Source organism: Uranotaenia lowii, chromosome 2, assembly GCF_029784155.1.
Source record: "Uranotaenia lowii strain MFRU-FL chromosome 2, ASM2978415v1, whole genome shotgun sequence".
Classification (NCBI taxonomy): domain Eukaryota; kingdom Metazoa; phylum Arthropoda; class Insecta; order Diptera; family Culicidae; genus Uranotaenia; species Uranotaenia lowii.
This window is the reverse complement of record NC_073692.1, coordinates 422037359-422063448: the sequence shown is the minus strand read 5'-3', so window position 1 is coordinate 422063448 and position 26090 is coordinate 422037359. Positions and strand designations below refer to the sequence as shown.

Sequence of the window (26090 nt, the reverse complement as noted above, 5' to 3'; positions counted from 1 at the left end):
CAAAAGTTTAGTGACCAATAGTGAGTCAACATCTAATTATACCTTATACCTTATACCTTATACCTTATACCTTATACCTTATACCTTATACCTTATACCTTATACCTTATACCTTATACCTTATACCTTATACCTTATACCTTATACCTTATACCTTATACCTTATACCTTATACCTTATACCTTATACCTTATACCTTATACCTTATACCTTATACCTTATACCTTATACCTTATACCTTATACCTTATACCTTATACCTTATACCTTATACCTTATACCTTATACCTTATACCTTATACCTTATACCTTATACCTTATACCTTATACCTTATACCTTATACCTTATACCTTATACCTTATACCTTATACCTTATACCATCAAATAAACATCAAATATGCCAAAAAATCTAAAAGAAATGAAAAAGGACGGAACGGATAAGGGCGAGAGCTCGAATCCGTTCGGCGGGAGTGGCCTTAGGCGTTCGCCGGTTAGGCAATCTGCCAACCCGGTGGACCCGACGGCAACGTCGGTGGAAACACCGAGCGATGTGCGAGCGGACCCGTACGATCAAGTACAGGAAGCGCTGGAAGACCTACTGAGCTCCCCGGAACTCCAAGATCCGGGAGCTCCAGTAGAGTTGGTCACGGCCATGGCTGGCATCGCTGACCTTGTGGAATGTGTGAAGGGGAAGTCCAACATCCACAAGGAAATACGCGAGAAGCTAGCCAGGGTGATGCAGCTCTTCATCGCAGCCAACAAAGCTGTGGTGGAACGGCTTGCGGAGCCCGAGGCCGCCAGACCAAAAGAGCGAGGGCCGGCAGAGACCCCTCTGAGGGCGGACACCATCCGCCCAAAGAAGGTCAATGCCTTTGCCCAAACAGAGGGCAGCCTTGCGTTTGCTGGCAACAGCAAGCGTAAGAGAGGGTCTCCCGGGGAACTCAGACCCGGGGACCCTAAGAAAAGAGCGGAGGATCCGTCTGTCCGGCAGGATCCTGCGGCCAGCGCTTCCAAGCGGGCGGAAGGCCCTGCCGAAAAGGCAGATGAGCCGACGAGCGCAAATACCGGATGGCGGACGGTATCGCGCAAAAGGGGAAGGCCCAAAGGTACGGAGACGGGAAAAGCCAAACCCCAACCCCAACGACGCAAACGTCGCGTCAGGGAGAGGGGCGAGGCGATTGTCGTCAAAGCACCTGAGGGCACGTACGCAGATGTCTTGCGACAGATGCGTACGAACGAAGATCTCGCCGATTTAGGCGAGAAAGTTCGGAGGATCCGTCGGACACGCACCGGCGAGATGATCCTCGAACTGAAGCGTGGTGCTGGAAACTCCAGCGGGACCCTTACGGCTAAGGCCGCCGAAGCCCTTGGTGACAAGGCCGAGGTGCGTGCCCTCTGTAAGGAAGTGACCATCCGGGTTAAAAACCTGGATGAAGTCACGACGGAAGACGAACTGCGGGTGGCACTGGTCGAGCAGTGCAAAATCTGCTCTGACCAGATGACGGTTCGTCTGCGGAATGGCCCTCCCAAATCTGGTATGCAGATTGGGCTGGTCAAACTTCCGGTTGCAGCAGCAAACGCCGCACTTAAGTGTGGGCGGCTAAAGGTGGGATGGTCTATCTGTCAGATATCCATCCCCCAGCAACCGGACCGGTGCTTCAAGTGCCTGTTGAACGGTCACAAGTCGTTCGACTGCACTGGGCCAGACAGAAGTGGCATATGCTGGCGCTGCAGCGAAACCGGCCACAAGTCGGCTAACTGCAAAAAGCCTGCTAAATGCCCTGTCTGCGCTGGAGACCACGCTGTTGGCAACCCTAGGTGCCCCGCCTACACAAAGGCGCAGGCGGTACCACCCCGGGCGCCAAGAGCATAGAGGTCGTCCAACTTAACCTCAACCACTGCTACACAGCACACCAGCTGTTGCGGCAGATGACAGTTGAGGAAAAGTTGGACATCGCGCTAGTGGCAGACCCATATCGCAGAGCTGCGAATGGCATTAATTGGGCGACTGATGATGCCAAACTGGCCGCGATATGGGTTACAGGTAGTTTCCCCATACAAGAAGTTGTGGCGACGGAATACGAAGGCATGGTGGTGGCCAAAGTTAACGGGATCTACTTCTGTAGCTGCTATGCTCCCCCAAGGTGGTCCTTGGAGAGGTTTGGCACTATGGTTGACAAGATGGTGGATGTGCTAATGGGGAAAAGCCCCATCGTTATTGCTGGCGACTTTAACGCGTGGGCCGTTGAATGGGGTAGCCGCCTCACAAACCCCAGAGGTCAAACTCTTTTAGAAGCCCTGGCGAGGCTTAATGTGGATCTGGCCAACGTAGGGAATACCAGTACCTACCAAAGTTGGAACGGGAGCGAGTCAACCATAGATGTCACCTTCGGTAGCCCGGGGTTGGTAAGCGATTGGATGGTGAGCGAGGCCTACACGAATAGCGATCACTTCGCGATTCGCTATCGGCTAGGCTCAAGTACGCGGACAGGTAGACGCGAGTCTCGTACAGGAGAACGCCTCTGGAAGACAACGCAGTTCGACCAGAACGTCTTTGTCGAAGCGTTGCACTGGGAGAGGAACCTGGACAACCTGTCCGCGGAAGAACTGACGAGGGTTCTAGCTCGCGCTTGCGATGCTGCGATGCCGAGAAGGGCCAAGCATAAAAGCACTAGGCCACCCGTCTACTGGTGGACGGAGGAAATTGCGGGTCTGCGCGCCGACTGCCATAGGGCAAGGCGCAGGATGCAGAACGCAAGGACCCAAGAAGAGCGAACGGAGCGTAGGCCACTCTTCACAAGCGAGAGATCGGCCCTCCGCAGGGCCATCAACGCAAGCAAGAGGGCACGTTTCAAACAGTTATGCCGTGACGCCAACGACTGTCCATGGGGTGATGCCTATCGGATAGTCATGGGCAGAACTAAAAGTGGGGGCGCACCACCTGAAACGTGCCCTGATAAACTGAGAGTCATCATCAATGAGCTGTTCCCACAGCACGATGTTACCCGCTGGCCAACAGTCCCGTGTGACTGGGACACCAGCGCCGAAGAGAGGATAACGGTGGAAGAACTTCGCGAGATCGCCAAGTCTCTCCAACCGAGGAAGGCCCCCGGACCGGACGGCATTCCGAACGTCGCGGTGAAGGCCGCGATTAGGGAATTCCCCGATATGTTCCGAACATCGTTGCAACGATACGTGACGGAACGGGTGTTTCCTGACACGTGGAAACGGCAGAAACTTGTTCTTCTGCCAAAGCCGGGTAAGCGTCCAGGAGACCCATCGGCATATCGGCCGATCTGTCTACTGGATACAGCGGGTAAGGTCCTGGAGAAGGTGATTCAGAACCGACTTCAGAGATACACGGAAAGTGAGGGCGGACTCTCGGGGAAACAGTTTGGTTTCCGTCGAGGTCGCAGCACCGTAGATGCCATCCGCTCGGTCATCGAGGTAGCGGACAGAGCCAGGCTGACCAAGAGGAGAGGGCTCCGCTTTTGTGCGGTTGTCACTCTGGATGTGAAGAACGCCTTCAACAGTGTCAGTTGGACAGCGATTGCGTCGTCGCTCATCCAAATGAGGATCCCGGCATATCTGTATAGGCTTGTGGAAAGTTACTTCCACAATCGCCAACTGCAGTATATGACCGGCGAGGGTTTGCGAACACAAGAGGTTTCGGCGGGTGTTCCACAGGGGTCAATTCTCGGCCCGGTTCTGTGGAACATCACCTACGACGAACTCCTACGAACGAGCCTCCCATCGGGAGCCGAACTCGTAGGATTTGCAGATGATGTAGTCCTCTTGGCGAGGGGCTCCTCAACAGCGGAGGTTGAGCTACTGGCCACGGTAGCTATCCAGGAAGTGGAACGCTGGATGCACTCCAAGTGCCTGCGTCTAGCCCACCACAAAACCGAGATGGTGCTTATCACCAACCTGAAATCACCCCAAACAGGTACCATTGCCGTTGGACCGTGCAACATCGTGTCTAAACGCGCAATTAAGTACCTAGGGGTGATGATTGACGACAGGCTCAGCTTCACGAGCCATGTCGAACACGTGTGCAAGAGAGCGGCAATGGCCACGGCCGCACTCACACGAATGATGCCGAACTCCTCGGCTATCCAAAGCAGCAAAAGGCGGATCATTGCAAGTGTGACCACTTCGATCTTGCGGTACGGAGCAGCGGCCTGGAGGCAGGCCCTGGGAGGAAGCTGTAACCTGCAGCGACTTAGCAGCGTTCAGCGGCTGATGAACCTGCGGGTTATCAGCGGATACCGGACCATGTCGTCCGAAGCCGCCTGTGTAGTAGCGGGTGTTATGCCCATCTCGGTTTTGCTAGAGGAGGATGTCTATTGCTACGACAACAGAGACACGCCCAACGTTCGAGATCTCGCCAATGAGGACTCGATGTCCAACTGGCAGCAGCTGTGGGACAGCTCAACGAGAGGAAGGTGGACCCATCGTCTGATCCCGCACATCGGGAGCTGGATCGGAAGAAGGCACGGTGAAGTGGACTTCTATATGACGCAATTCCTGACTGGTCATGGATGCTTCATGAAGTACCACTACCGGTTTGGACATGTGGCTTCGCCATATTGCCCAGATTGTGGTGACGTAGAGGAAACACCCGAACATGTGGTGTTTGTCTGTCCGAGGTTTGCGGCGGTACGTACTTCCATATTTGCCGCCTGCGGGCCTGACACGACAGCAGACAACGTTGTACAGAGGATGTGTGCGGATTCCAACACTTGGCACGCGGTCAGTGATGGGTTCACCCGGATCATGACTGCCCTGCAGAGGATCTGGAACCAACGGCAGTCCGCGAACGGTGTAGGATGACTCCATCGGCGGGGAGCATCTGAGTAGTGTGCGTCCGATCCCTTGATCGAAGCTACAAAGATAAGACATCATCTTCTGCGTAGCGGAGGTCAGGGGTGCGCCGCGAACGTGTGTAGGATACCCCAATGTCGGGGGGTATCCGAGTAGTTCCGCTTCCTAAGAGGGAAACTGCGGGGATAAGACTTTACCTTCCTCGTAGCGGATCTCGAAGGAAGAGGGTTAACCACTGTCGGGGGATACCCACGGGTAGAGAGGCTCTCGACGCCGGGCGAGCCTCTCGAGTCGGTGTAGGATGTCGTCATCGTCGGGAAACATCCGAGTCGTAGCGTTCCAAGTCCCGAATGTGTGCCGTGACAGGCGCGAGTCTAGGATAAGCTGCTCTCGATCTGGCACACAACGGGCAGGAAAATCCGCGGGCCAAAAATCCTAGGGATGCCAACCAAGGGGGATAAAGAAGACCGGACAACGGTCGGAGTAGACTGACCCCATCGACGGGGGGCTGTCGAGTAGAGTGCGTCCGACCCCACGGTTTGAAGTTACAAAGATAAGACAATACCTTCTGCGTAGCGGATGCCGTGGGTGCGCCGCGTTCGTGTGTAGGATGCTCCACCTTCGGGGAGTATCCGAGTAGAGCGGTTCTCAACGACAGAAGCTGCGGGGATAAGACTTGACCTTCTTCGCAGTGGAAATCGTTGGGAAAGGGTTATTCCACGTTCGGGGAATACCCACGGGTAGAGTGGCTCTCGACGCCGGGCGAGCCATTCGAGTCGGTGTAGGATGACGTCTTCGTCGGGAATCATCCGAGTAGTTGCGTTAAGTCCCGCGCGTGTGCCGTGACAGGCGCGAGTCCAGGATAAGCTGCTCTCGATCTGGCACACGACGGGCAAGGTGGCAAACTTCGAACCCTGAAGATAAGAGGTCGGGCTTCGAGTCGTTAGAGGAGAGGTCAGGCCTCAAACCTTCAGGCGGAGAGGTTTGTGTGGTCAACCCCGAGTCTTTATGATAGGAGGTCGGGTCCCGAGTCGTAAGAGGAGGGATCAGGCCCCTTACCAACAAGAGGAGGGGTACAAGTGGTCACCTCGAGTCATTACGAGGAGAGGTCAGATTTCAAGTCGTTAGAGGAGAGATCGGGCCTTGAATCGTGCAGAGGAGAGGTAAACCTCGAGTCGATGCGAGGAGGGGTCGGATCTCAAGTCGTCAGAGGAGAGATCAGGCCTCAAGTCGCGAAGAGGAGAGGTTTGTGTGGGAATCTCGAGTCATTGCGAGGAGATGTCGGTTCTCAAGTCGTTAGAGGAGAGTTCAGGCGTCGAGTCGTAAGGATGAGAGGTTTTGCTGAAAGTGGTCTCGTTAATGAGTATTGCCTTTGAGCGCATTAGCGCGAATAGACCTCCCACTATTGAAGCATAGTGTACTAAACAGTTCGAGGTGGGAACCAGGTCTGTGGCCCCAGGTGGAGTTTAGGGAGTAGGGGGTATACACGGAGTATATCATGAGTCTGCCCATTGTACCCATGGACCCAGAGTAGCAAACTGGGGGGACGCGGTGGCTCGCGGTGGCTCGCCGTGCCTTGGAATACAATCCGTAAACCGGGATTTACCACCTGTGGTTACCAACTGAAAAAAAAAAAATATACCTTATACCTTATACCTTATACCTTATACCTTATACCTTATACCTTATACCTTATACCTTATACCTTATACCTTATACCTTATACCTTATACCTTATACCTTATAGCTTATACCTTATACCTTATACCTTATACCTTATACCTTATACCTTATACCTTATACCTTATAGCTTATACCTTATACCTTATACCTTATACCTTATACCTTATACCTTATACCTTATACCTTATACCTTATACCTTATACCTTATACCTTATACCTTATACCTTATACCTTATACCTTATACCTTATACCTTATACCTTATACCTTATACCTTATACCTTATACCTTATACCTTATACCTTATACCTTATACCTTATAGCTTATACCTTATACCTTATACCTTATACCTTATACCTTATACCTTATACCTTATACCTTATACCTTATACCTTATACCTTATACCTTATACCTTATACCTTATACCTTATACCTTATACCTTATACCTTATACCTTATACCTTATACCTTATACCTTATACCTTATACCTTATACCTTATACCTTATACCTTATACCTTATACCTTATACCTTATACCTTATACCTTATACCTTATACCTTATACCTTATACCTTATACCTTATACCTTATACCTTATACCTTATACCTTATACCTTATACCTTATACCTTTTACCTTATACATTATACCTTATACCTTACAGCTTATACCTTATACCAAGGTTGCTAATTTTTGATCAGAATGATTTTTTCCCCCGATCCTAGTCACCAACGATTTAACATAGACATAGAAACGTCTGTTTTCTTTTAAATGACGCTATTCAGCATTGAACGACGCATACTTAGTTTGTTTTTCTTCCCCTAATTAGTGATCAGTTATTTTCTGAGTTACTATCGACAACCATCAAACAATCATCATTCGCCCTTGATGAAAAAATTGCACATAGACGACGTCGAATCATTCGACTTCTTCTGAACTCGCTGACGATCATGCTTCGCCACGAATGCTTCACGAAGAAAAACGATTTAATTCTAGGAACTCAAGAGGAGCCCAAAAACCAAAAATATGTATGTCAATATTGGTTTTTTTTCCTCTCAAGTTGTGTAAATTATTTATCGAATATGGGCTCAGTCTTTATCCTGGGAATTGTCCTCCTAGTAGCATTCTTCCTTGAGGGTCTGAGTCTAGGCATGAATCAACAGCATCGTTATCAACTCGCGCCGAATCAATTTGCGCACGAATGGATTCTGTTGCGAAGCGAATGATTGCTGGAGCAAACAATGACTGTAAATCGGGAGGAGAAAATCACAAGGAACGCTAGGCAACGCAAACAGAACGAAAAATCATTGTTCATAGTTCCTTAAGACGGCGAAATTTTGAATTAAATAAAGCGAATACCAGTAAGCCTGCCTTAAACCTTATGACCAATGATGCCAAACTGGCCGCGATATGGGTAACAGGTAGTTTCCCCATTCCACTATGGGGTTTTCAATTTTTCAACTCATTATCTTGAATACTGAACGCACCACAGACATCAGACTTTGAAAAATTGTAAAAATTATATGATGAAGAAAAAAAATTTAAATCACATATATTTCTATGGAAAACATTTTTTTCTTAAATTCAAAGTACACCATATGAAAGCTTATATTAAAAGCTATCATTTGAACCATTCAAAATTTTTACACTCTAAATTGATCTATGATAAAAATGAGTAAATAATTATTTTTTTCAAAAATCAAAAACTTTAAAGGCTTGCCAAAAAAAACCCTCGCATTTCCCCATACTCTTTTCACTATCAAGATCTATTCTCAAGTCCTAAAAATACAATGAAAGAGGTTCCAGGCACCTTAAAGCACCGTTTTTTGAGTTATAGTCAAATAAAGCTGCAAATATCATGCAAATGGGTAATTTTTACCCATTAATGAGTAAAAATTCAACAAAGTTGATGTTGGTTTGTCAAAAAAAATGTTTCTCTTGATTGATCAATCATTTTTCACATTTTTCTCTTGAGTTTCATGAAATGTCTTGATGTTATTTATCATTTAATGATCAATTAGTCCAAAACCTGGTTTTCAAAAGAAATAAAAAGTAGGGTCAAAAATAAGACCAAGCATCATACTTTACAAGCTATTTATGCAAAATTCTTATTAGAATTTATTTTAAGTTAGTTAAAATAGTAATTTTCATACAAAATTTTCAAAAATAACAAAATAGTCCAAAACACCTAATCATACTTTTTGCCGCCTCATTGTATGGAGCTACCCCATAGTGCATTCAAGAGGTGGTGGCGACTGAACACGAAGGTATGGTGATAGCCAAAGTTAACGGGATCCACTTCTGTAGATGCTATGCTCCCCCAAGATGGTCCTTGGAGAGGTTCGGCACTATGGTTGATAAGATTGTAGAGGTGCTCACGGGGAGAAGCCCTATCGTTATGGCTGGCGACTTGAACGCGTGGGCCGATGAATGGGGTAGCCCTCTCACAAACCCCATAAGCCAAATTCTTTTAGAAGCCCTGGCAAGGCTGAATGTAGACCTGACAAACGTAGGTAATACCAGAACCTACCATAGGAACGGGAGCGAGTCAACCATAGATGTCTCCTTTGGTAGCCCGGGGTTGGTACGCGATTGGATGGTGAGAAAGGCCTACACGAATAGCGATCAATTCGTGAATTGCTATCGGTTAGGCTAAAGTATGCGAACAGGTAGACGTGAGTCTAGGACAGGGGAAAACTTCTGGAAGACAACACAGTTTGACCAGAACGCCTTTGTCGAAGTGTTGCACTGGAAGACGAACCTGGACAACCTGTCCGCGGTAGAACTGATGAGGATTCTAGCTAGCGTTTGCGATGCTGCAATGACAAGAAGGGCCAAGCGTAAAAACACTAGGCCACTCGTCTACTGGTGGACAGAGGAAATCGCGGGTCTGCATGTCGACTGCCATAGGGCAAGGAGCAGGATGCAGAACGCAAGGACCCAAGAAGAGAGAACGGAGCTTAGGCGCCTCTTCACAAGCGCGAGATCGGCCCTCCACAGGGCCATCAACGCAAGTAAGAGGGCACGTTTCAAGCAGTTATGCCGTGACGCCAAAGACTGTTCATGGGGTGATGCCTATCGGATAGTCATGGGAAGAACTAAAAGTAGGGGTGCACCACCTGAAACGTGCCCGGAAAAACTGAGAGTCGTCATCAATGAGCTGTTCCCACAGCACGATGTTACCCGCTGGCCAAAAGTCCCGTATAACTGGGACACCAGCGCCGAAGAGCGGATAACGATGGAAAAACTTGGCGAGATCGCCAAGTCTCTCCGACCAAGGAAGGCCCCCGGACCGGATGGCATTCCGAACGTCGAAGTGAAGGCCGCGATCAGGGAGCTCCCCGATATGTCTCGGACATCGTTGCAACGATACGTGACGGAACGGGTGTTCCCTGACACGAGGAAACGGCAGAAACTCGTTCACCTGCCAAAACTGGGTAAGCCTACAGGAGACCCATTGGCATATCGGCCCATCTGTCAACTGTATAGAACGGGTAAGGTTCTGGAGAAGGTGATTCAGAACCGACTTCAGAGATACATTGAAAACGAGGGCGTACGTTCGGAAAAACAGTTTGGTTTCCGCAGAGGTCTCAGCACTGTAGATACCATCCGCTAGGTCATCGAGGTAGCGGACAGAGCTAGGTTAACAAAGAGGAGAGGGCTTTGCTTTTGCGTGGTGGTGGTGGTGACTCTAGACGTGAGAAACGCCTTCAACAGTGTCAGTTGTACAGCGATTGCGTCGTCGCTCATCCAAATGAGGATCCTGGCATACCTGTATCAGCTTGTAGAAAGTTACTTCCACAATCGCCAACTGCAGTATATGACCGGCGAGTGTTTGCGAACACAAGAGAATACTGGCAAGCGTGACCACGGCAATCTGGCGATACGGAGCAGTGGCTTGGAGCCAGACCCTGGGAAGACAATGTAACCGGCAGAGACTAAGCAGCGATCAGCGGCTGATGAACCTGCAGGTTATCAGTGGATACTGGACCATCTCCTCCGAAGGCACCTGCGAGGATGTTACGACAATAAAGACACGCATATCGTACGAGATTTAGCCAATGAGGACTCGATGTCCAACGGCAGCAGCTGTGGGAGGTCGACCCATCATCTGATCCCGAACATCGGGAACTGGATCGGAAGTTCATAAAGTATCACTACCGGTATGGACATGTGGCTTCGCCATATTGCTTAACTTGTGGTGACGAAGAGGAGTTTCCCGAAGACGTGGTGTTCAACTGCCCGAGGTTTGCGGCTAAACGGACAGTAGACAACGTAGCTCAGAGGACGTGTACAGATTCCAATACTTGACATGCGATCAGCTATGGGTTTACCGGATTATGACTGCCCTGCAGTGAACGGTAGTCCGCGATCGTTGTAGAATTACTCCATCGACGGGAGCATCTGAGTAGTGTGAGTCCGGTCCTTTAATCGAAGCTACAAAGAAAAGGTATTATCTTCTGCGTATTGGAGGTCATGGGTTCGCCGCGAACGGGTGGCAGGGAGTATCTAAGTAGTGCCGCTTCCTACGGAGGAAACTGCGGGGATAAGACAATACCTTTCTCGTAGCGGACCTCGTATGAATGAAGTAAACCACTGTTGGAGGATACCCACGGATAGAGAAGTTTTCGATGCCGGGTGAGCCAATTGAGTCGGTGTAGGATGTTGACACTGTCGAGAAACACCTGAATCGTAGCGTTCAAAGTCCCGAATGTGTGCCGTGGCAGGTGCGAGTCCAGGACAAGCTGACATGACGGGCAGAAATAGACGAGGACCAAAACATCTTAGAGTTGCCAGCCAATACAAGAAAACCGGACAAACGGTCGGAGTAGACTGACCCCATCGACGAGGGGCTGTCGAATAATGAGCGTACGACCGAAGTGTGTTTTGAAGCTACAAAGATAAAGTAACACCTTCTGCGTAGCGGATACCATGGGTACGCCACCTTCGGAGAGTATCTGAGTTGTGCGGTTCCCAACGATCGAAGCTGCGAGGATAAGACTATACCTTCTTCGCAGTAGAAATCTTTAGAAAAGTGTTTTTTTACGATCGAAGAATAAATATCCACGGGTAGAGTAGCTCTCGACGGTGAGCCATTGGAGTTGTACGGAATCACCGAGTAGTTGCGTTAAGTCTAGGATAAGTTGCTCTCGATCGGCACACGACTGGCATAAAGGTGACGAACCTCGAATCTTAGGGATAAGAGGTCGGGCTTCGAGTCGTTATAGGAGAATGAGGCCTTGAGTCTCCAGAAGAGGAGAGGTTTGTGTGGTCAACCCCGAGTCTTTACGATAAGAGTTCGGATTTTGAGTCGCAAGATCTCTCCATGCTTTTAATAATCAAGAGTTGTGGTATAAGTGTATAACTCAAGTCATTACGAGGAGAGGTCAGATCTCGAGTCGCTAGAGGAGAGTCGTCGCCATGAGTCGTGTTGAGGGAGATGTATGTGTACGTCAACTTTGAGTCGATGCAAGGAAGGGTCGAATCTTGAGTCGTAAGAGGAGATATCAGGCCTCGATTCTTTGAAAAAGAGAGGTTTATGAAGGAATCTTAAGCCATTGCGAGGAAATGTCAGTTCTCAAGTCGTTAGAGGAGAGTTCAGATTTCGTGTCGTAATGAAGGTTTTGCTGAAAGCGGTCTCGTCTACGAGTATTGCCTTGGAGTGCACTAGCGCGAATAACCTCCACTATTGAAGGATAATGTGTTAAATAGTTTAATGTGGTAACTAGGTCTGCGGTTCCAGGTGGAGTTTAAGGAGTAGAAGGTATACACGGAGTCCCCGAGTTGCAAACTGAGGAGACGCGGTGCCTAGGGATACAACCCATAAACTGGGATTTACTATTTGTAGTTACTAACCAAAAAATATATTCACCTTATTTCTTTTATCTACTTAAACTATAAAGTTTAAACTCAATTTTATTTTTCTCGTTTTTTCAACAGAAAAAATAGCAATTCATCATTGAACCCTAGCTACGCCAAATGATGCTGCATGCATCAGTTTTCCTCCAATTCCGAGAAAAAAAGTGCGACGTCTAAGCCAAAACAGCAATGCACTAGCAGTTGAAAAAAACCTTATGTAAAACTAGCCAACAAAAAGTGAACCTCTGCCAGCCAGTTTGCCAGAGAGTGAGCGTCTGCCCAAAAGATAGTGCGACGGCGACTGTTTTCTGGTTTAATTTGAAAATTATTCATGAAGGTGTGTAACTCGAGCTTCATTACGCCAAGAGTATCATCGTGTCGTTTCGTTCTGTCCTACCGCTTGTCTCTCTAGTTTCTGACTAGATGTTCCGTTCTTTGCCGAGTCCTCGAATTCTGAAAAATGGACCAGTAAAAAGAGCGAAAGACAAGAAGATGTAAACAGCGACCGGTTGACAAACAAAGTTCCACCAACAGGCAACATCCAGGACATGTGTTAACAATTACGAATTCACACTTGCTCTGCGGAAGGAAAACAGCACCCACTACACTAGAAGTGAGGGTACCTACTTGCATAGATACCTCGGAGTTCTTCTGCAGAGGATTCGTGCATACAGAACACATATTAGCTGGTGACTTTTCCAGAATTAACAGCGACTCCAGCTTGCCATCGTGGAAGCTGGCATTTTTTAAGAATGAAGTAAAAACTAAAAAAAAAACATGTATAAAAAATATGCCATGCAAGTAAAATGAGCGCTTTAAACCCTTCCTCGTCCATTCCGAAAACGACTTCAGCAAGGGGGCAACACGAAGAAAACTGAGAGCTGGGAAATGTGTCGAATGCTGTTAATTGGGAGATAATGGTAACTTCACTTGACAGTGTGGTTTTTCCCGGTTTTCTTGGCGATGGAATTGAACCCGAAGACGAGCTCAGCAGAGAAGACACGCTTCAGTATTAAGTTTTAAGAAGGAAGAAAAAAAATGTGGCATCATGGTGTCAAACTTCGTTACACTCCAGCTGTCGGCTTTGGCTTTGGAAAATAGTTTGTTTGAAAGGAGGAGATTGATTTCAGAAAACAAAAGACAGCATGTAATGCATGAATGAAAGATGTTATCCGTTGATACCAATCCTTTAATTGAAGTGTTTTTCAACGGTTATCGTTTATTTAGAATTCTTATACCCATGTTTTTGCAAATATTTACTAAAAGTCAGTCATTCGCAAAATAAAGAAATTTCAGTTTATAACGAATAGAAACATGTGTTTAAAAGTAGACGTCTTATAATGTGATATGGGCGTCATACAGAGCCACGATTGAAAACCATTAATGATTTGGTTTTTGAATCATTTATTTCAATTCGTTCTTTAGCAACACGTCCAGTGTTGCTAAAGAACGAATTCAAATTCGTAAATTAAATTTATGGTTTGTCATTAAAATGCTTAAATCATGATGAATTTCAAAAGAGAATTTCAAGGCCAAACGACTTAAAAATGCGGGAAAGCTGGAGTTACTGACATATAGTTTTTATACGTAAATCAACTTGTTGATTTTATATTAGCTAATTTTTTTAAAAAATCATCTGGGTATTTGCATGTAAAAACAGGCACGTGCTTTCAAAAAGATTTGTATCAATTCAAATCATCGGAATTTCGGTTGGTCGATTTGATCTTGCTCCAAAAGTACTACCAAAAAGACATCCAAATATGGAACACAAAGCGCAGCTCCAAAGCTGAAATAAATTCCATAGCTTTCAAGTTTCAATGGAGGGCTTATCTTGGGATCAGGATTTCTAATTCAATTCGATATATTCACCTGTCAAGTTTTAATCCGGTAGGTAGTTCGAAGCTTTTCTTGAATCTTTTTTCTCTTCGAGTCAGGCTTTAATTGAGCATAGAAACGTATGAAGTAGCAGAATTTTATTTTTTTTATTAAGTTTATTACTTAAATCCCTTTAATTGTTAATCCTTTTCTTAAAGTTGTTGTAGCTAAGCAGCAGCAAGCCATATCTCAATCGAAACACTTTTCAGTGAGTGCAAAGGACGTTCATCCAGGCTTTCGAATGTAAGCAGGAAGAGTTCGAATCCATATCTAGGATCTAATCGCCATAGAAAGCTATCGAGACGGGCACCTGTCTGCTCCAATGGCTTTTGAACCGACTTCGATGCCAGCAACTGCACAAAATCCAACCCTAAATCCAATATCTATTCGATTTTCGGGCCGACTGGTCACATTTCACGCGATCAAAGTCTTTCTTCCATCCATTCATTCAAGGTACATAGTACAGGGTAGGGCTCAGAACCTGAAGCATTTATTTTGCATTCCAGGGAAGAAGTAATCGACACGATGTGCCGCAAAAGCGAAGATACTGTGGATCAAAGCGCAAAATGAACCGTGAAGCGCGGACGTTATTTGATGGTTCTATTCTTCGGTTATTGTGAGGAACTTTTTTTCGTTCAGTTCATGCCGCCGGGATGTATTATTGGTTTCCATGCTGCTTCCTTTTGGATATACATACACCTACCTGGTACATATCCAAGGGAAGATTTCCAAACTAAATCGAAACACATATGCGTTTGGGAATGTTAGCGTGGATCGTCGTGAGGTCTCCGGGATTCTACTTGATTCTATTCAAGTGTCACGGCATTTAGTTAGGACAAGGTAATTTCCATGATTTTTTTAAACAAAGTAAATAAAACGAAAAAAAAACTCTGGAAATTAATTTGAATTCGGAATTTGTTTTAAATTTTTTTTAAGCTTACACTGGATCTTTCTTTTCAAATTTTCCTTGGCATGAAACCTTTTTGATTTGGAATATATTTGCGAAAATTACAACGGTTTTCACGATCGGCTGATTACTAAAACGATATCTACAGATCCTTTATATTGTTGAATAACCAGAATTATTTATGACATAAGGAAATATTTTAAAAAGAATTTGCACCCTGGCCGTATATTTGTCGCTTCTTATCTTCAGGTTCAGGTTATCTTCAGAGTTGTCAGGTTGACTCATCAAGCAACCAAAAGTCACATTTTCACTCATCAAGCAACCAAAAGTCACATTATGTGTAGGGGAGACAAGGTCATAATGGCCACCTTAAAGAAAACGCTTATTTAACCAAAAAGAACAGCTATAATATGTGAATTACATCAATGTTTCGTGTTCAGATACTCAAATAGTCTATTGCCTAATTGAATGAAACTTGAAATAGTAGATAAAAACGTTTAAAAGTGCATTTTAAATTTTTTTTGCCTAAAACTGAAAACCAGTCACTTTAGGGGCATAATGAGAACCCCCCTGGGGCAGTAGAAGCACCATTTATCGAGGCGCGAGGAGCGTTTTCTGCCGGGGAATCTAGCAGCAAATTCGACTTGATGAAGTCAACTGAATAATAGAGCTACAGCTTGACTTGTTTCATTCGACGATTTGGTCTATTGGTAAGGTGTCGGAGAGGTTATCAGTAGACTCGAGTTCGATTCCTGGTCAAGGTGATTTTTTTTCATTAATCTATGCATTTAGCACTAAACGGTGAGGCGTAGATTCATCAAACAAAGCAATAACAAAATAATCTAGGTCTGTTCGTAGAATTCCAACAATTAACACATGCTCATACATAGAGATGTACCGAATAGTGGTATTCGGCGAAAGGCCGAATACCGAATATTGACCTTTTCAACTATTCGGCCAAACGAATATTCGGCCGAATATTCAGCCGAATATTCGGTCGAATATTCTGTTGAGTTTTCAATATAAAAACTTTTATTTCTTCTGTCTGCTATTTCTAATAGATATCTTCTATTTCTGCCCTCCTTAATGTCCCTCATGTTTTAAGTCGATGATCTAACCAGATGTGTCAGATCTTTTTTAAGTAGAGGTTTCTTTCATATTCAAAATGTCACCATTAGCTAAAAAAAAATTCAGATGACTTGTAGCTTATATGACGTTAATCATAAAAGAGATTGGATTCCAGTGAAATCTGGGACAAAACATGTCAAAACAGGTGTTAAGCTATTTCAAATAGCTTATCATCGAAATAGATGAATGTCAAATTTCGTCTAGATGTTCAAAATAGTTGACAAAAAGAACGATAATCTCTAACCTTAAGCATACAATACTTTCTTCGACATTTGTCTACATTTCAAAATCTGAAAAGAGTCTTTTTTGAAAAACTTGTGAAAAATAGCCAAAGTTAAAAGGTCTTTAATTAATATTATTATTAATGTAAAAAATAGGGAAAATTTTAACAGAAACTAGCCATTATTCTCAAACATACAAGAGAAAAAAGAGAAAAAAATTACTTGAAGTTAAAAGTTTTCATCGAATTAAAGCAGCAGTGTAAAAATTGTTTTGTATCAGAAAATTAAAAAATTCTCAAAAAGGCATTTAACCCGGGTTAAATCCGGAATATTAAAAAAATATGTGGCCATCCCGGTTAGATTTAACTTTTTTCGAATTCTGTATTTGGTTTATGGGCAAGCCTGGAAATATAAAGAAAATTTGGAATAAACGATTATCAAAATATAAAGCTATCTACAGTGAAAAATACAAGAATACATCTTATACGTTTTACTGAAACCATAAGTTTTTGATGATTTTGAAGGTTTTTCAACATATCTTTTGGATATTTTATAAATTATCCAACATCAGTTGAAAAATATCAGGTCTGTTTTTGTATAAATTTGAAAACAAATAAATATTCGGCCTATCCAACTATTCGGTGAGCCGAATATTCGGCTTAACGGTTTTTTGGCGGTATTCGGCGCCGAATATTCGGCTGACCGAATATTCGGTACATCTCTACTCATACATTATGTCTCTGGTGTTTTGTTTGACGGATGATTCTACTAGCCGTATAATGTATCAATCATAAATGGTATGTGAAAAAAAAATCCCCTCGAACAGGAATCGACCTCGAGTCTACTGATTACCTCTCCGACACCTTACCAATAGGCCAAATCGACAGATGAAACAAGTCAAGCTGTAGCACTACTATTCAGATGATTTCATCGAGTTGAACGAGCTACTAGATTATACGGCAGAAATTGCTCATCGAGCCCCGGTTAATAGTACTATGTTCGCCTCAGGTCAACAAATTTAAGTAAAAAAGCGTTATAAAATTGATTAAAGTAAAAAATCTCTAATTTTATGATGGTGAAAAATGAGAAACAATGTGTAAATCATGTTGCAGTGCGTACATTTCAGATCCATATGATTGAAAGGTCACAAAAGCTTATTTGGTGGTGCTCAAAAATTATAATATTTTCGTCACTTGGGAACCTAGCTGGTTATCATTTAATATTTCTGTTAATATAAAAAGGATATTTCTTCTTCGGTGAAAAATTAATACTATAGGTTATACGAAACATATCCTCATGAAAATTTGTTTAAAAAATACCTACTTTTGTAGAAAAAAGGAATGCTTATTATGCCCTGCCTTAAGTTGGAAAATTTTTTTTCAATAAGTAATTTGATTACTTGAGCGACCACTCTGAAACTATTTATGTTGGAAATTTAGGAAAGAAGTAATCGAGCAGTACAAACAAATCTCGACAAACCGTGATTTGTCGAGTTTTATTTAAGTGGGGTGATATGAACTGATGCCTATTAAAAAATTGAGATAGAGAGAGAATTTTTGCTCATTTTACGATTTTTTGGTAACTGAATAGAAGGTCATTAAGACTTGTTTTGGAACTCGAACGTATCAATAAGAGCTCAAATTTAGAGGGGGTTAAGCTGAGTGCATTTTTCTTGAACTTAAAGGTGTCCCACATTAAAATGTACCACTTTGCAAACGTTGTGGGAAATAATACATTGTGAAATTGAAAAGAAATTTTTAAAAGAGTATTGTTTACACTGAGGCTTTCTTTAATGAGTTTTTCTGAAAGTTGAAAAAAATGAGTTAACAAACGGGCGCATAATCTTGCGCAAACTTCTAACAATCCTCAACTCTTGGAGTCGTGCTGTAAACTGTAAATGTTGTGATTTAACGTTACTACCCAATTTTTAGAATCGACAGAAGAAGATTTGGATAGTTGTTTGGAAGCCTGTGAATACAGTTTTAAACGGAATTTCTTTACTTTTACGCACGCACTTAGTCATGCTGCTTCCATCATGCTAATTTTACTGATTCATACACCCAAAATAATTTGCCCGTAGGGGCTACGTGAAAAACTACATAATTTTTATCCACTTGATTTTCACGTAGATGCTACGAAATCAATATGTGAACGCGTCCTTATAAGAATTTGTGCTGCATGGAACGCACCTACATTTTACGTGAATTTTTAGTGAGTTCAACGCGGTATGTTTATGAAAGCCACGGGGAATGTTTTTATTATCGGAATGAAAATAAGGGTGTTTTTTTACTTTTATTTTTCATGATGATTAAAAACGAAATTTTGTTATGAAAAATCTTTATTTTTACATTCTTTGCACAATTTATCTCTAACACTACACTTTTTAAGCACTAAAACACTTTTGTTTTTGGACATCCTGAAAAAATGAAAAGTATGCATTAATATAAAAAACAATATTTGAATAAAAAATATTTTACCTTGTCCGTTGTTCCGTGAATGGTGTTCCGTTGATCATTTTATTCGGAAGTCCCACCAAAGAACGAGAGATCACTTTCAGTTCCAACGAGCGCCACATCCAGGGCCATTGCTATCAGAAAAATGAAAAAAAAAAAACAAAAATTAGATGATTACAATAAAGGAGATTATTATCACTTAGCAAAACGACAATTCCAAAACAAATGAATATCCGATCAAACCCTCCTTGCAGACATGTAAAGCTGATGACAACAGACACAACGACATCGAAAATAATTCACAACAGCTTAAAAAGTAAGCTGACGGACCATTATTTCATTTTCTAATATAAATTTACCACCACACGCTGGAGAAAAATGCACAAAACAGATTGAAATCATCCACTTAGACTTCACGTGAAATTCATGAGTCAGTTATGTGGAGGTAAAGTAGTTGCTACCGGGACGTCTTTGCTACACTGGGGTTACTACAAAATTCACGTAGAATCGATATGAAGCATTAAAATCTTACACTCAAAATAATCTGCACGTCGTGGCTACGTGAAACACTACATAATTTTTATCCAATTGATTTTCACGTATGTAGATGCTACGAAATAAATATATAAACACTCCCCTATAAGAATAAAGGCTTTAAGGAATATACCTACAATCTACGTGAAATTTTAGAAAGTTTAACGCGATTTAATGATGAATGCTACGTTAAATGTGGTTAGTGTCAAAATGAAATATAGGTCGATTTTTTTTTCTTTTGTGGTTTTTTGTTGCAGCCAATAATAATTAATGGAACAATATTCCTTCGGAAACTAAATTTATTTTCACAATCATTCACTACTACACACAAATAACACAACACTGATAAATTATCATGGATTACGGGGCCTTTTCGACTCAGCTCGGCTTTAAAATCCTGTGGAAATTGAAAATATGAATTAAAAAAAAATAAAATGATTAATAAATTACCTTGTCCGACTCTTTTAAATCGAAATCTGATGCACCATCGGACCGAGTGCTCTATCCTGAATAAGTTTCCTAGCGGATGCCAAGGGGTCAATTCTCTGAAAAATATCAACAAAAACACGTCGAGTTAAAAATTTCATAAAGAAATTATCATAAATCGAACTCACCAGAATTCCAACGCTTAGTTTTTCTCTTGCATCTTAGAATTTCGCCTGTTGGAACCACTTATTGGTGTCCAACGGATCCCATTTCCGGCTGTCGGAATTTTTATAACTTAACGGCCAACTTTCCGACCGGTCGAAGAATTAATTTTTCTGCTTGATCAGCCACAACATTAAAAAATTTCACATCTTAAACAGTCAACTGCCTCGTAGGACTGACAATTTTCTTATTAGAATTCGTACAAGCACACCTTCGTAAAAAATGATCCAAGTGGACTTTAAATCATCCACTTCAATTTCACGTGAAATTCATGCGACAGTTACACGTCAAATCGATGGGATGCCACAAAACTTTAGTTTACGTGAAAAATCCCGTATATTTAATTTCTAAATTATTTTGGGTGTAGTTTACGGGAAAAAAACGTATAAATAATTTCTAAATTATTTTGGGTGTAACAGCTTAATCAGGGGAATTCTGTTAAATTGGAAAAATGAACTAATTAATGCCATACCGGGTTGATCTGTACCCAGTTCCTTTTTCAACTCCTTTGTACCGGGTTTGTCTAAGAATTCCATTCCGGAACCTCTGCGACCGTATTTGCAAAAAAAACGCTATTGCAAATGCTCCGTTTATTGTGTTTCGACACCTCCGAGTTTGATTTCGAAGAGATTTTTTGTTACTCTTCCCTAAAATAGATTAAAAATCGTTTACTTACTGGTATACAAACAATTAAAATGTATATTTACAGACTAAGTCGACTGTCTGGTACAAATTGATCAACGTTAACTCAGTTGTCTCCTTCGTGCACTCGAGTTCTCTGAGTGTCGAATTTTCTGTCGTTTGAGTAATAGTTGCTTACGATTTTTGAGTTGTTTTGGATCAGCCGGTGGTTGCTCCATACATGAGGCGACATCTGAGTAAAATGCAGTCGGGCTCTGGGTAAACCACAATTAGCGAGTAGATTCACAGAACGTATTCAAAACTTTAATCCACTTAAGTTAAGGTTGCCAGAATTTTCAAGCTATTTTACCTGAAAAACTGGCAAAATCCGGACACTTGGTTTCAGAAATGTCGACCAAACGGGCTTTTTTCAGTGAAATCTGAGCAACCGGACTGTTCCCATATTTTATATTGAATATCAAAGCAAACCCAGATGTAACTGGACAATGTCATTGAAACGTGAATAAAAACGTCTGATAAAAATTTATTTTAGGTTTTTTTTTTCAAACACATTTCTTATAAGAAGTTTGAAATCAGTATTTCCAAAACATTTAAATAATATCTTCCATTAAAAGTTGCATGTAGTACGTGACCATTTAAAAGCATATTTTTTCTAAAAATATTCCAATAAGAGTATATGTTGGCTGACAAAACCATTTAAAGGGTATTTTCATAAAAAAAATCAAGTTTTTTCTTCATTTTATGGATTTTGGGATACCACATGGTATAGTACTGTTTTCCACGTTTTTTCCTCCCTTTGTATCAAATGTCTCTGCGTTCAATACTGCACAATGGGCCCGGCCATGTAACGATGGGTAGTGAATTTTCTTTTATTACTCACCGGGATGCTGACAAGCGCTGGCATAAGCTTAAGTTTAAGCAGCATTTTATGATTTTGTGATAGCAAATAAATATTTTAAAAGTTTTATTATCTGTGGCTTTATAATTACATGATGTTAAAAGTATAATGGATTGTCAAAAGGGCAAATGAGACGAAAGGACTCTTCTCTTCCCTTATGATTGATTTTCGTGTTATAAAAACATGAGCGATAACTGATTCAATATGCTGTTCAGCATTGTTCTATAATAAAAAAAATCTGCTATAACAATTATTTGGAGGTGTTCTTCAGTGTAAGTAGAAATTTGTTGTTGTTATTAGAAACTGTCTCATCCATATAATTTTTTTTCATTCTCTTAACATTTGTTCTGAAAAAATAATTTTGAAATCTGTCATAGAGTATTTGAATAATCAATTTGAAACCATAGTATTTTTAGTTTAAGTATGAATCCATCAGAAAATTTCAGGTGTCGAATATTGGCCATGCGCTAAAATGATCTAGACATATGTAAGAAGGAATGCAAAAATGTTGATATAAAATTTTGAACCATTGACAAGTCCTAACACACACCGTGGCTCGCGCTTCAAATCGATACAAAAAAAAAGATTTCAATTCGCGTGTATGTAAAGGCTAGAATGACTGCAAAGGCAATTGTACCTTCATATCTTTCCCGAGGAGTAAGAACTTCGAAGAACTCCGTTTTGGTCACGCTTTTTGTTTAGGATTGGATTCTCATTTCGGGACTGTGAGCGGCAGAAAACGAACGAAACCGAAAACTTTGTGTCCGGCTGGTTCAGCACATTTTTTGTTCTGTAGCTTTTATTAGCGCATCGAAACGACTTTAATAGAAACGTTGTGTTCGATTCGGTACAGGTTTTGTGGTGGCTTTATTCGATTTATGCGGGTGTTGTGCATTCTTTTACCCTGCCGAATAAGTGTGGTGTTACCTGCCGAAAATGTGCCATGTCATATGGCGTGGAGATCGAAGAAAGGTGGCTTTTAACGTTTTAATTTAGAACGACCAACTCTTCCAAGACACGGTTTCCGATTTTGATAGCTTTCTGGTGGAGGTTCGATTCATAGGGAGGTCTGTGCCTAGGTTGGTTGCTTCTTTCAAGTTCACGCCGGTTTGGCTTCTATAAACGATGAACGAGCTTCGATGATAGTGGTTTGTGAACGATTTAATCCGAAGACCGGTGACATCTTCCCTGATGCCCGGGTAGAGAACAATAGAAATTCCATTAGTTCCGGTTGGTCTGGTATCCATTTTCCTGCAGCCTAAAGTACACTTTATCGACCAATATTCGAGAAGTAGAAGAAGGAGGAGTAACTAGTTTGACGCTGCTGCTTCGTTACAAAACTGATGGAATGTCATGCAACTGCTGTGGTCGGTAATTAATCCGATTTTTACCGGGAAGCCAAAAATCCGAAGGGCTCGTCCCGAAGAAACGTCGTCCTGGGTCAAAAGTTTGGTGATTGACATGTCGATCCTCTTAATGCCGAACCCATCTCACAGAACTTAACCAGCAGCAGCAACAGCAGTAAATTGAGCCAAGTGAAACCCATCTTCGCTTAACCTGACCATCGTTTTCGGCTTCACCGTCATCATTCCAATGGTCGTCCTTTGGGTTCTAAATATGAACATCAGGTATTTTGTATACGACAAGGGCCAGAAATTTTTGATCAGGATGCTATTTCTCAGGTGGATTTTTACTCAACCATATCTAATCCTGCTGCTTCTCGTTCTACTTCTTGGCAGACGGAAAACTTCACGGTGCTTAGCTTGGGCCATGCATATGTTTCACTCATCTTTAGCTACAGATTGGTTAGGTGATAAGTTTTGAGGTAACCTAAACCCAGGACTAATTCCAGGTCCTATTTTAAAATCATCTCATATTTTCTGTAAAACAGGTGCTATCGCAAGGAATTAAATCTAGGTGGGTTTCTTGACATTAAGTTTGCAGACGAGCAATGCCATTTTTCAATTAAATCTTTTATTTTTACCATTTTTTATCATAAAATAATAAAGACTAAGTCATAAATAAAGGTGAAAAAATTCGTTCTGGATATGAGCATTTTTCCAATGAAGATCTCGTGAAAGGGACCCTGTCAAATTGACAAATTCCCATAAATCTTTTTTGAATGAAGATCAAATTTAACATCAATACAACTCTTATCACTTTTAACGACTTTAAAAATTACAAACCGAAATTTTTATAAAGAATTATTTTTCGAATCGTAAAGCAACAAATTGATAATTAAGGAAACATGGTTTAAAGAACGAAAGAATAGAATTATTCATTTCAAACAATTTTTGTTTTCCATTTCATTTGTTCTACATCAAACATTTTTTTACATTTTTGTCATTTTTGTCATTTTTGTCATTTTTGTCATTTTTGTCATTTTTGTCATTTTTGTCATTTTTGTCATTTTTGTCATTTTTGTCATTTTTGTCATTTTTGTCATTTTTGTCATTTTTGTCATTTTTGTCATTTTTGTCATTTTTGTCATTTTTGTCATTTTTGTCATTTTTGTCATTTTTGTCATTTTTGTCATTTTTGTCATTTTTGTCATTTTTGTCATTTTTGTCATTTTTGTCATTTTTGTCATTTTTGTCATTTTTGTCATTTTTGTCATTTTTGTCATTTTTGTCATTTTTGTCATTTTTGTCATTTTTGTCATTTTTGTCATTTTTGTCATTTTTGTCATTTTTGTCATTTTTGTCATTTTTGTCATTTTTGTCATTTTTGTCATTTTTGTCATTTTTGTCATTTTTGTCATTTTTGTCATTTTTGTCATTTTTGTCATTTTTGTCATTTTTGTCATTTTTGTCATTTTTGTCATTTTTGTCATTTTTGTCATTTTTGTCATTTTTGTCATTTTTGTCATTTTTGTCATTTTTGTCATTTTTGTCATTTTTGTCATTTTTGTCATTTTTGTCATTTTTGTCATTTTTGTCATTTTTGTCATTTTTGTCATTTTTGTCATTTTTGTCATTTTTGTCATTTTTGTCATTTTTGTCATTTTTGTCATTTTTGTCATTTTTGTCATTTTTGTCATTTTTGTCATTTTTGTCATTTTTGTCATTTTTGTCATTTTTGTCATTTTTGTCATTTTTGTCATTTTTGTCATTTTTGTCATTTTTGTCATTTTTGTCATTTTTGTCATTTTTGTCATTTTTGTCATTTTTGTCATTTTTGTCATTTTTGTCATTTTTGTCATTTTTGTCATTTTTGTCATTTTTGTCATTTTTGTCATTTTTGTCATTTTTGTCATTTTTGTCATTTTTGTCATTTTTGTCATTTTTGTCATTTTTGTCATTTTTGTCATTTTTGTCATTTTTGTCATTTTTGTCATTTTTGTCATTTTTGTCATTTTTGTCATTTTTGTCATTTTTGTCATTTTTGTCATTTTTGTCATTTTTGTCATTTTTGTCATTTTTGTCATTTTTGTCATTTTTGTCATTTTTGTCATTTTTGTCATTTTTGTCATTTTTGTCATTTTTGTCATTTTTGTCATTTTTGTCATTTTTGTCATTTTTGTCATTTTTGTCATTTTTGTCATTTTTGTCATTTTTGTCATTTTTGTCATTTTTGTCATTTTTGTCATTTTTGTCATTTTTGTCATTTTTGTCATTTTTGTCATTTTTGTCATTTTTGTCATTTTTGTCATTTTTGTCATTTTTGTCATTTTTGTCATTTTTGTCATTTTTGTCATTTTTGTCATTTTTGTCATTTTTGTCATTTTTGTCATTTTTGTCATTTTTGTCATTTTTGTCATTTTTGTCATTTTTGTCATTTTTGTCATTTTTGTCATTTTTGTCATTTTTGTCATTTTTGTCATTTTTGTCATTTTTGTCATTTTTGTCATTTTTGTCATTTTTGTCATTTTTGTCATTTTTGTCATTTTTGTCATTTTTGTCATTTTTGTCATTTTTGTCATTTTTGTCATTTTTGTCATTTTTGTCATTTTTGTCATTTTTGTCATTTTTGTCATTTTTGTCATTTTTGTCATTTTTGTCATTTTTGTCATTTTTGTCATTTTTGTCATTTTTGTCATTTTTGTCATTTTTGTCATTTTTGTCATTTTTGTCATTTTTGTCATTTTTGTCATTTTTGTCATTTTTGTCATTTTTGTCATTTTTGTCATTTTTGTCATTTTTGTCATTTTTGTCATTTTTGTCATTTTTGTCATTTTTGTCATTTTTGTCATTTTTGTCATTTTTGTCATTTTTGTCATTTTTGTCATTTTTGTCATTTTTGTCATTTTTGTCATTTTTGTCATTTTTGTCATTTTTGTCATTTTTGTCATTTTTGTCATTTTTGTCATTTTTGTCATTTTTGTCATTTTTGTCATTTTTGTCATTTTTGTCATTTTTGTCATTTTTGTCATTTTTGTCATTTTTGTCATTTTTGTCATTTTTGTCATTTTTGTCA

General features: G+C 40.8%; 1 protein-coding gene across 1 annotated transcript; it reads left to right on the top strand.

Annotated features, from left to right (window-relative positions):
• The first annotated feature begins 418 nt into the window (after nucleotides 1–418).
• Nucleotides 419–9165, top strand: LOC129743469 (uncharacterized). Its single transcript, XM_055735505.1, has 3 exons — nucleotides 419–1818; nucleotides 2049–2421; nucleotides 8743–9165. Exons 1-3 carry the CDS (start codon nucleotides 419–421, stop codon nucleotides 9163–9165), a joined length of 2196 nt encoding a protein of 731 aa, XP_055591480.1.
• Nucleotides 9166–26090: the final 16925 nt, after the last annotated feature.

Excerpts from the sequence above, each read along its gene's own strand:
- LOC129743469 (XM_055735505.1), top strand. The coding sequence starts at position 419 with ATGAAAAAGGACGGAACGGATAAGGGCGAGAGCTCGAATCCGTTCGGC. Across the intron at positions 1,819-2,048 it reads CACGCTGTTGGCAACCCTAG|TTTCCCCATACAAGAAGTTG; the intron begins GTGCCCCGCCTA and ends GGTTACAGGTAG. Across the intron at positions 2,422-8,742 it reads GGTTGGTAAGCGATTGGATG|TGCATTCAAGAGGTGGTGGC; the intron begins GTGAGCGAGGCC and ends GCTACCCCATAG.